This window comes from Protopterus annectens, chromosome 1.part0, assembly GCF_019279795.1.
Source record: "Protopterus annectens isolate FY-2018-M chromosome 1.part0, PAN1.0, whole genome shotgun sequence".
In the NCBI taxonomy this organism is placed as follows: Eukaryota; Metazoa; Chordata; order Ceratodontiformes; family Protopteridae; genus Protopterus; species Protopterus annectens.
In genome coordinates, this window is record NC_056725.1 from 1,376,297,837 (window position 1) to 1,376,310,118 (window position 12,282).

The window sequence follows — 12,282 nt, forward strand, 5'->3', positions numbered from 1 at the left end:
GTCGGCTGCATCTTTTATACCCCTGGCACACTGACATCAGGGAAGAGGCGACAGCAACCGACGCCGGACCAGGACTTTGGAATTCAGGCCGACTGCGGGTAGCCTGCCAGCAGGATAACCCAAGTGTAATGACTTCAACAGTGAAACACGATGAACATCTGGCTCTATCACTCCCTTAGACAACAGATTTGAAGCAAATTTTGAAGGACTGGATGAATTTGGTTCTTTGGAGGTAAAACAATCCCTGCTTGAATAGCGGTGGATTCCCACTGAAGTTTGTAACCAGGATGAATTATTTTCAGAACCCAAGTATCTGAGGTTACCTGTTTATACAGGTAAAGGCAGTGGTACAGACTGCCTGCAATTTGGCAGCACAGCTCCCAACTATTAATATTTTTGCAGAACGTCCTGATTTTTGTGGTATTGTTGGTTAGTTCTTCATAAAATTAGTGTTCTTCTGCCAAATCACTGAGGAGTGAATTCACTAAACAATGACAGACATTTGAGGTCCACATTTTATATCCTTCAGAAAATGCAGGGAAACACAAAAACTTTTATTTTAGCAACTTTCTAAGTTTATAAGATCAATCATTAAAATCTGTCCCTATTTTTGGGCCTTTGTCCCCACAACATTTTTGGCTTTGTCCAAATTTCTTGTGCTAAGAGGTTGAGATGCATGTATAACTAGGACGGAAGATCAAGTTGGGGAAGGGGGTGGGAGTGTAAAGAGACAGACACTGGCTGTTTTTTTTTTCTTTTGAAAGGAAGGCCCCTGAGATCCTTTCTTTTATGTTATCACCATCATTTTGTTTTCCTTACATTGCTGTTTAGAAGATTTTTGCTGTGCAGATTTAAAAGGCTTTCAAAAAAAGGTCCACAGGTAGATGGATAACTTCTTTTGCTACTTGGGGAAATAGTTGCTTGGCACCCTGCATTAACATTCTCTTCTCTTCTAGTGTCTTAAGAACCTCGGTCAAAGAATTTCAAAAAAGATCTTTATCAAGTAGGGCTTTTACAAAATGAGCCTTTATATCTTCAGGAAAGTTATGCAGTTTGATCCAAGTATTTCTATGCATTGCTGCTGATGCAACAGCAGCCCTAGAAACAGCATCAATTGTATCTTAATCACACTTAATGAAGTGCTTAAGATGTAGTCTTTGAACTGGGAAGGTTAGTGAAAGACTGTTGCAGGTTTTCCAAAATAGGTAACAGATGCCTGGATGTGGGGGACTTCTGTCATGGTGGCAGAACAGTCGGCAGCACAGAATAGCACCCCCCCCACACACACACATCTCCAGAGGAAAAAATAGAGAGAAAAATAATTAAAACCACCAGCATGTGCCCAGGAAAAAGATATGAAAAATAATAAGAAGAAAAAGAGTGCAGTGTCTGGGAAAGCACAGAGAAACAATTGTATTCAATTTATGAAAGATACTATCATTAAATGGACTGGGCTATGAGTGAATGAACCACCTGCAGAGAGGGTATTATAGGGTATTCCTTCCAGCTGTAGCAACCAGGAGATTAATCAACTCCTTTTACAGTTAAATTCCATTCCTATTAACAAAACAAACTGCTCTTTATTAGGTTTATACTAGGTTAATGACCACCATGGTCTTTACAAGCTGAGATGTGCAACCTAACTCAATTTTGTCCCAGAGTTCCTTAGACACCTATATGGTAAGGCAAGTTAGTTGTGGGTTAATTTGCTTACTGTTTATTACTACTATGTCACAGACATAGGAACCAGACAGAGGTGAATCTGCGATTTCCCATCCAGTCATAAAGGTTTCTGCTGAATAGGGTCAAGAATGAAGTCCGTTTTACATAGATATATGGAGCTTATTCCACAGCACGGGAATCCTTTGAGACACAATGTTCCCTCCAGCAAGTTCCAATAATGTCACAAAGTTCAGGTCCTAGGATCTACTGTTTCTGGTGAACAGAAGTGCAAAAGACCCATCAGAGCTGGATCTGAGGATGTCTTATATGCTAGGTATTGATCGCCTGTCGGGGACTGAGTACAGTGATAGGACCTTAAGGTGATCTGTGTAGGACAGGGTGCTCATACCCTGGGTTTTCCTTGTGAGGAACCTTTGAGGGCACTCCAACTGTTGCAAGTGTCTGGTTATGCACATGCCAAAAGAGGCACTGTACTGAATGATAGGTCTGATAAAGGGTTAGTAGACTGTTACTATACCTTCCCTGGACCTGGGTGCCATACCCTTGGTTATAAGTTGGATGATATAGAATGATTTTCTTCCTATCTTGGCTACACATTGGTCGAATAACAGATTACTGTCTACATATGTTCCCAGATCCCTAACTATCAGGTCAACTCTTATGGGTGTTTTATCAATGAAGTAATAAGCTTTGGGTGGACAGTTTTTCAAAAAGCACTATAATGTATTTCTTTGCACCGAGTTTTAATCTGTGGCTTTCACACCAACCATTTGTTTGCATTAGACTTTTGTAGGATGCTCGTGTCTTGGAGGAAATATATGACAGTTTCCTATTTACTGCCATCTGTGAACATGGTGACTCACAGGACACTGACATTAGCCTTAGCATCTGATAAATAGATGCTAAACAGAAGTGTGCCCAACGTGGAGCCCTGCTCTCCCATGTTAATCAGTACTAGGTCCAATATGTCTGATCCTATGGTTGGAGAGTGCACCATCTGGTCCAAGGTATTTATGATGGCAAAGTCAGGAAATCTTGTACCTGTGAGTTAGAAGCACTCCACATTTCCTAGTCTATATAGGAGTAGTTAAAGTCTCCCATGAATAGGGTATTTGGTTGGATGGTGAGCACCTCAGTAGGTCTAGGTAAGAGTTGTGATCTTCGTGGGTCACAGAGGGCAACCTGTAATAAAGTGAGCTTTACTGCTTATCAAGGACCATATGACACTAAAAATAAGGGATGAAAATAAGAATCTTAAAAGTTGATTAAAAAATAAATAAATAAAAGTAACATAAAAGCCATCATTTGGAGCTTGTGAAAAGGGAAGGTGCTAGCAATGAGTGTGCAGTTTCCACGGCATGTTTCTGCATTTTCTTCAGCCATTCCTGTTCTACTACCTGCCCTTACATGTCTGTAAGAAACTCTAAATATAAGCAAGCAATGATTGTCTTAAACTACACAAGTATTCCAACTGAATGCGAGCAAGGAAAGTAAACATGGCAGCATTTCTGAGCTTCAAATGAAAACAGGAAATACAACACCAGCATCAACAATGGTGACGGCAGTAAGGCTTGGTACAAAAAGAGCCACCAATGTGACAAGCATCATGAGAGATGGATACACAGTATAGCACTGAGACTGTCACAAAGCAATACTACAAGGAGGCAGCCCCCCAGCTCTGATGACTGCAGGAACAACACATATGTGCCCTGAAAAAGTCTGGAAGAAAGGTTTAGTTTCAAGGTAGATTAATCATTGTTTCCCCCATCTGAAGTTCGTGAACTACTGGAACACCAAATATACCAGTCATCAGCAATGTGAAACCTAACAGCACTAGGGCATTCAGTCTGAGATGTGATCCCCTTCACACCAAATGGGTTCCTATCTCGTGATCGAAAATTGTAAATGACGAATGCGTATTGAGCGAACCCGATTGATCGAAACGTCGCACGCGTAACATGGAAATCGCCGTAGGGAATATTTTCCCTTTATTTCAATGCAATGCGATCTCGGAGTAGGAATATTTAAGTAGCTGGGGTGTGGGGGTGCAGGGGGGCTTGCATCCCTGCCTACAGAGTTTAGGTAAATATAGTTTTTTATTTTTATTTTTTTATTATATTTTCGGAATTTCAAACATTGCTCATATGGTGTTAGATGTTTGAAACTTTAGAAAATATAATATAGACCCACACCAAACATACCGGTCATCAGCAATGTGAAACCTCACAGCACTGGGGAATTCAGTCTGAGATGTGATCCTCTTCACACCACACATATCGGTCATCAACAATGTGAAACCTAATAGCATCGGGGCATTCAGTCCGAGATGTAATCCCCTTCACACCAAACATACTGATTCATCAGCAGTGTGAAACATCACAGCACCAAGGCATTCAGTCTGAGATGTGACCCCTTTCACACCAAACATACTGACTCATCAGCAATGTGAAACCTAACAGCACCGGGGCATTCAGTCTGAGATGTGACCCCCTTCACACCAAGCATACTTCATCAGCAATGTGAAACCTAACAGCACCGGGGCATTCACTCTGAGCTGTGATCCTCTTCACACCACACATACCGGTCATCAACAATGTGAAACCTAACAGCATCGGGGCATTCAGTCTTAGATGTGATCCCCTTAACACCAAGCATACCCATTCATCAGCAGTGTGAAACCTAACAGCACCGGGGCATTCAGTCTGAGATGTAATCCCCTTCACACCACACATACTGGTCATCAGCAATGTTAGAAACTAACACGACTGGAGCATTCAGTTTGAGATGTGATACCCTTCTGAGATGTGATCCCCTTCACACCAAACATACCGATTCATCAGCAGTGTGAAACCTAACAGCACCGGGGCATTCAGTCTGAGATGTGATCCCCTTCACACCAAACATACCGATTCATCAGCAGCGTGAAACCTAACAGCACCGGGGCATTCAGTCTGAGATGTGAACCCTTCACACCATACATACTGGTTCATCATCAATGTGAAACCTAACAGCACTGGGGGGTGATCAGTCTGGAAAGTGACTCTCTTCACACTAAACATTCTGGTTTACCTGTAAAGGAAAAACAACACTGAGGTACTCAGTCTGGGATGTGATCCCCTTTATAGCATACATACTGGTTCATTGTTGATGTGAAAACTAACAGCATCGGGGGTATTCAGTCTGTGATGTAACCCTCTTCACACTAAACATACAGCTTCATCAGTGATGTGAAAACTAACAGCACTGAGGGTATTCAATCTCTGATGTGATCCTTTTCACACTAAACATGCATCTGTACGAAACATGCATTTCTCATTTGTTTTTCTAAACCAACGAGCAAGCAGAAGCACTACAAACTGAAAGTTAACCGAATGAAGAAAATAACCAAAATAAGCTCTGATTGGTCTTCTCTTTCAAGGTCATAATGCCTTAGAGGGCCAGGCAAAGAGAAACATTAGACGTTCAAAGACTTTAATTCTATATGATCCTGTGGGTGGCATTACCAGTTTTAATTTTTCCTTCTTCCTTTTGCCTGAAGCAGACCCAGACGAACCAGGTTCTGTATCTTGGCCAGCTGGGTTTCCATCATCATCCACATTGTCATCTTCGAGGCACCATTCTGGTAGCTCTGGTGGAGGAGGCGCATCATGTACATCTCCATAACGATGAAACAACTCTTTTAAATAATCACTTTTGTAAATACCAGGAGTTCTAGACTGGGCATATACTGCAACCGCTGCTTCAATACTGAAAAAAAAAAATGGTACTTAAAACAGTCAAGTGAAAATGGCATTTTGCTACTTTCTTAAATGTACTCACTATATGAAAACAAACATTAACATCCAATAATAAAAGCAACACTCCAAACCAATTACTCCAAAATTACAATGACAGGAATTTGTCACATTTTCCATTTCACAAAATGTAATAACTCTAAACTTTAAATTTACCGAGCATGCTTACAGATTTGAATATTTACATCTATCATTTTTGTTCACACATACACACACACGCTCAAAAGCATATGTTTACAGTAATAACAGCTGTACATTGGCAGTTTCATCTCTATCATCTCTGCGGCTAAAATCAGCAGGTACTTCAAGCCTGCTTGTAAAACTTTCCCAGGCTATCCAAAGTTCTCCCCTTTACCCATCATGCCAGTACCCAAAACTCCATTTCCAGATCATTGAAGCATGTAAAGGCAGAGCAACAAAACAAAACAAATGAGTGAACAGAATCTAACTCTGAAAGTTAGATCGCTGCCATCTTTGGGAGAGTTGCAAGCTTACTGCTCTTGGGTACAACTCTGAGAAAAAGCCCTGAAAAGAGATGACCAAGACAAATCCAAAATGTGGAGCTTTCCAATATACACAAGATGTCCACTTAGTGGCATCAGCAAAACAGCCACAGATATGTGTCATGGTGATAAGAAAGAAATTGTGAATTACTGAGAATTTACCAAAAATTTGACCCAAGTTAGAAGTGCTCTGTCAATCTCCATATACAATACCCTATGCAGTGAAAGACTAGAACTGAGCAAACACTTGTTATCCAGAACTTTGGAGAGCAAGGAGAGAGAGAGAAACATCACATCTTCTCCTAGATGGGGCATATAGATAGTGATGACATCTGAGATGAGCACAGGTGTGGAAGCTGCAGCAGACTCCAAAAGACATATCTGACAGCCAAATGCTAAACACTTGCCATTTGACAAGTTTTAGGTGATACTGAAGCATTGAACAAACAGTGAGGAGGAAGAGGTAAAAACAAAACAAAATTAAATAGCTTCCTCAAAATTGGCAAATGTTTCAAGACCTACCAAAAGGAGCATTCCATCACAATATCGAGTAGGCTGTGTCGGAGCAAAAGTTACAAAAACACTCCATAGCAAGTTTAACCACAGAAAAAGGTCAGAACGATAGAAATTAGATCCAAGGAAAGAAGAGTATGCTTCACAAGAGTAACAATTTGAGAGAGCTCCTGCTGTTATTTCTTTAAATAAGGGGCCTTTACGGAAAACTACAGACCTGTATGTTTGACAAATATTCTCATATGCAAAGCCATGGAAAGAATCATCATGGAAATGATGAACAAGGACAGAGAAAACCTACAAACATTGTATCCAACCCATTTTGCTTTTGCCAGTGGCAGGTTAAGCCTACTCAAGCTGGTGGACTACTTTGAGAAGGTCACTAAAACCATGGACAAGGGCAAAATGATGCAGACTACCTAAGTTAACTTGGTCAAGACATTCTATGTTACAGCTGAAGCCAACTGTAGAAATGTGATTTCAGGGAAGACAGGTAGAAGAGCTTATTTTACCTACTACATAATAACCAGGAATGTCCAGTACGGCATGCTGTTAAAACTGTTGTTTCTCCTCGTTATTTTTACTTATTTATTTACTTGCTAGAACTCTGATACATGTGTAGAACCAAGCTTGAGCAGCACTGTGAGGAAAATATGAAATGTCTGCTACACAGAAGCATATGAATAGGGAAAGGGTCTTAATTATGAGAACTATACCTAGAAACAGTAACTGCCAAGGAGCAAAAAAAAGTCTTTTCAGATACTTTAGTAGATTAAAATATAAAATCAAGGTAGGAAATTGCTGAGAAAGTGATCCAAGCAGGCAACCAGGGTGCTTGGTCAAAAAAGACAAAGGCATCCCATCCCTGTCCAATTAGTGCAGACTCAGCCCTAAGTAAATGTCAGAGCTGCATCAAACTTGACTGACTAGGCCTGAGGTCAGGTCTGGGAACCAACCACTCAACTTCCAGGGTAGGCGCAAAGTCCTCAACACTGACATTGAGTAATGTGACAGATTCAAAAGACCTTGCATCAGCCTTCTAATTAAAGTCCTAAAAAAGAGACTATCACATGACCCTGTATCAAGACCTCTAAACAAAATCTTAACAAGGCGAATGTCTCAAAACCCTCTGCATCAGAGCACTAAACAAAGTGCTAGCAAGGTGAACAGGCTCTACATTGTCTATAAAGGTACTGCATTAGACTATTGAACAAGCTCCTAACAAGAACAAAGGCTTTAATCAGTCTGGCAACAATACAAATAAAGTCACAAAAAAGATCACCTGTGCACAACAGCATCTGCCCTTAATATTGCCATTATAATATCTAAAAGCATTTTAGCAGAAAAGGAATACATTTCCTTAAATGGAATTATATGGCTTCTACAATGAAATATTCTACACTAGAGCAGGTTCCACAAGACCAAGGTCCAGAAGGAATTCCCAACTGACTAACACAAATACCTTAACAGCTCTAAATCAAAACATCATACATGGTTCTCAAGGGGGGGGGGGGGTCTTACTCCACTGTTAAGCTGCAGCAGACAGAAGGCAATGGAAAACACAACAGGTAATAGGATTTCTAATGTTAATGCCAGGTATGCTAGATAACACAGTTGTGTACACTTACCATAAATGCAGATGTTAAGAGTGTATTCACTGCTGCAGTCATCACATTTGGGTTATCCCTGCCATGGTAGCCCTCGACCAGCCCGAATACCAAAGGGTTAGTATTTCTGCGTCGGTTACTGCCGCTTCAGGACTGACATCAGGTTGTCAGTAGTATAAAGTAAGGCAGCCGACGCCATTACATCAGTTTTTCTTGCCCTAACCTGTCAGAAGCCCTCAAGCAAGAGCCAGGTTCTGGCAGAAGAACCCCACCAGTAGAAAGTAAATACCAATATCGTCCCTTGTAAGGAAAGAGAAGAAAAAAAGTGGGATGGAGGGAGGGAAACCAGGACTGCAACAGTGAATACACTCAGACATCTACATTTATGGTAAGTGCACACAACTGTACTATGTTCTTCGTGTTTCACTGTTGCGGTCATCACACTTGGGTGGATTCCCAAAGCTGAAGAAGGGTGGAGGCAATCAAGGAAACTAGGGGTGGCTAGGATGCCCTGCAAGACTGCAGAGGCAAACCCTGCCCTGGATTTGGAGAAGAGCGGCAGGTGGTAATGCTTGGTAAACATGCAAACAGATGTCCAGGTGGCAGCCTCCAGGATGTCCCTGGTGAGGACTCCTCTGAGGAAAGCTGCAGAGGTGGAGGCTGTTCTGGTGAAGCGAGTCCTGACCCCCTTGGGGGGAGGCTTTCCATGTTGCTTGTAGCAGAAATGGATGCAGTGTGCTATCCGTTTGGAAATTTTTTTTGGCGATGGCTTTGCCTTCTGCCCCTGTAGCAAAGCTAACCACCAATTGATCAGACTTTCTGAAGGATTTAGTCCTGTCTAGACAGAATTTGAGCTGTCTGTGCACATCTAGGGAGTAAAGAATCCTTTCCCCCTTGTTTTGGGGATTAAGAAAAAATGTGAGCAAATGAGTGGATTGGTTGAGAGACACACTAGACACCACCTTGGGCATGAAGGATGGGTTAGTCCTGAGGGATACCCTGTCAGCACTGAAGATAATGAAGGGTTCCACAGCCATGAATGCTTGCAGCTCGGAGACTCTTCTGGCTGAAGTGATGGCCAGGAGGAAAGCTGTCTTCCAAGAGAGAAATTTTAGCTCTGCAGAAGAAGCTGGTTCGAAGGGGGGCAGGGTGAGCTTTTCCAACACAAAGTTAAGATCCCAAGCTGGGGTTGGTGTTCTTCTGGGTGGCCTCAAGTTTCTAACCCTCGTAGGAACTGTTTGATCAAAGGGTGTGAGAAAAGGGGCTGCTCAGAGGGAAAATGAGCAGAGATAGCAGAGGCATGAATTTTAATACAGGAAAAAGAGAGGCCACTATGTAGTAGGTTAGCTAAATAATCCAGGAGGGAGGGCTGTGCCGTATTGGCTCCCTTAGCCTGAATCCAGGTGCAGAACCTTTTCCATTTGTCAGCATAAGACTTTCTAGTGCTAGGGCGTCTGGCCTCACATATAACATCTACAACCTGTTTACTGAGGTTGCCAGATTGATCGGGGGTTAGGGAATAAGCTAAGCTGCCAAAGTGAGTGTCTGCAACTGAGGATGCATGAATTCCCCTTCCCTCTGAGTCAGGGGGTTTGGAATCTGAGGAAGATGCCACTGTGGCAGTGGAGACAGGCTGCACAGCAAGGGGTACCAGTGCTGGCGAGGCCAGTCTGGCACTATAAGAATTGTCCTTGGTGTTTCCTCCTTTATTTTAAGCAGTATCGTGGGGATGAGAGGTAGTGGAGGAAAGGCATAGACCGATAGATTGACCCAAGGGAAGGACAGGGCATCCACTTTCCAAGTCATGCAGTGATGCTCCCTGATGCAGAATTTGCTGAGCTGATGGTTGGTGTGGGAGCCAAAGAGGTCGACCTTCGAGGTGCCCATTTCTGAGTTATTAGGGTAAAGGTTAGTCTGTTGAGCTGCCTCGCATGTGGGTCCAGAAGATTTCTGCTTAACTGGTCTGCCAGAGAGTTGAGGCAACCTAGTCATAACTGTGCTAATAGGTGGAGTTGCATGGCAGAGGCTGTGTGCCAAAGGGCCATGGCCAGCCTGCATAGAGGGTAGGACTGAGTCACTCCCTGCTTGTTGATGTACAAAATTACAGTAGTGTTGTCTGTTTTAATCAGGAGAGCTGCTGGGGAGAGAAGGGGCTTGAAAGCTATCAAGGCGTGCTGGACAGCCATCATCTCTTTTTGGTTGATGTGCATAGGGATTTGCTGTGGGCTCCATTGGCCCTGTATGCACCTTGCCATCCAGGTGTGCACACCATGCATTGTCTGATGTGTCTGTAGTGAAGGTCTGGGCAGCGGGGGGAGGGGGTGAGAAAGGTAGTCCCCTTGTTGTGGGAGCATGCTGTTGCCCACCAAAGAAAATCTTTTCTGAGGCAAAGAATTATAGGTATACAAGTCTCCAGGGCTTGAGAGTGTTGACACCAAATGCTTTTTAGGTACCACTGAAGTTTCCTCATATGCAGTCTGGCATATGGAATGAGTACTATGCAAGATGTCATGAACCCCAGAGCTTGCAGGATCTTCCTTGCAGATAGCTGGAGTCTGGTGGCTAGTTGAAAGAAGTAGGCTGTCGGGAAATGTTGTTTTTCTGGTGCAAGGAACGCCATCTGGGATGCTGTGTCCAGGCTTGCTCCCAGGAATATAATCCTTTGGGTGGGCACCTGTTTGGATTTCTTTTCATTGATTGTATACCCTAGGGAGGTTATCAGGGACTTTACAAAGGCCAGGTGCTTGAGCAGCTTTTCCTGGATGTTTGCCTGAATTAGGCAGTCATCTAAGTATGGGGAAATCTGGATAATTCTTTGTCTGCAAAAGGCAATGTCCTGAGCCAGACATTTTGTGAAAACTCTGGGAGTGGTAGATGAGCCAAAGGGAAGCGCAGAGAACTGAAAGTACTGAGATACTGCCCTGAAACAGAGATATTTCCTGAATGATTCCCTTATAGGAATATGGAGAAGGGCCTCTTTTAGATCTAGGATGGCTAGCCAAGCATCCTTGGACAGCATGGGTAGCAGCTGCTGGAGGGTGAGCATTTTGAATTTTGGGATTACTAGGAAGGTGTTTAGAATGGAAAGATCAAGGATGGGGTGCCAGGTGCCCTCTCTCAGTACCAGAAAAAGTCTGGAGTAGAAAACTTGGCTTCTCTGTTCTGCAGGAACGTGCTCTACTGTCCTCAGAGACAGCAGGGAAAAGACTTGCTTTTGCTCCTCTGCCCACTGGTTTGGAGGTAGATCTGGGAACCCTATTAGGGTAGGAAGTAGAAGAAATCAAACTGCTAACTCCACGGCTAGTCAATCAGGAAATTCAGCAAGTTTTATTTAAAACATAAAACACTAACGACACTCAAAGTACTTGAAATCAACAGTCAACTCAAGCCTTTTGTCAAAGGCTTGAGTTGACTTTTGATTACAAATACTTTGAGTGTCGTTAGTGTTTTATGTTTTAAATAAAACTTGCTGAATTTCCTGAATGACTAGCCGTGGAGTAGCGGTTTGATTTCTTCTGCATCTTTGTCTCTGCTTACCGCTATGTTGTTAGTGAGTTGTGCATTTTTAATACTATTAGGATAGGAAGGGTGTGGAAAGAAAATTTGTATCTCTGGGACACTATGTTGAGAACACAACGGCCATTGGTAATGGTGGCCCAGACGCTTGCGTGAAAGAAGAGTTTTCCTCCTAGGTGTAAGTGAAGGTGGGAAGGGGGGGGTGAGTCATTATGAGTTCTTACCACAAGTAAAAGGCTTAGAACTCCCTGGTTTTGAAGTGGAGGAAGTCCACTGCTTAGATCTCTGCATTCTCTGTGGCTGCTGTCTGGGGGTTCTGCTTCCCCGGGGTCTGGGCTGAGCTGGCTTTGTGGGAGCAGGAAAGCACCACTGCTTGGTGGGACAATACCTGCTGAAGCTGGGTGGCTGGACCTGTAAGAAATCCTTAACTGTCTGCATAGATTTTGCTTTTTCTTCCATCTTTTTTAAGACCCCTTCTGTCTAAGTGCCAAATAAGTTGTCTTTGTGCAAGGGGGCATTCAACAATTTAGATCTGACATGGTCTGGCAAGAGCTGTTCCTTAAGCCATGCATGCCTTCTAATGACAGATCCAGTGACTACTCCCCTGCAAGAAGCTTCTAGGGCGTCAAAACCACAGTGCAAGGTGTGTTCAGTCACTTGACTTCC

At 43.0% G+C, this 12,282-nt stretch overlaps 1 protein-coding gene across 1 annotated transcript in view; it reads right to left on the minus strand.

Annotated features, from left to right (window-relative positions):
* Window positions 1-12,282, minus strand: part of RNGTT (RNA guanylyltransferase and 5'-phosphatase) — a 2,413,358-nt gene that overhangs the window by 1,826,303 nt on the left and 574,773 nt on the right. The window contains exon 6 of the mRNA XM_044066976.1: window positions 5,187-5,430. Within this exon, the coding sequence (XP_043922911.1) occupies window positions 5,187-5,430 (244 nt within the window). The remainder of the gene's footprint in view (window positions 1-5,186; window positions 5,431-12,282) is intronic.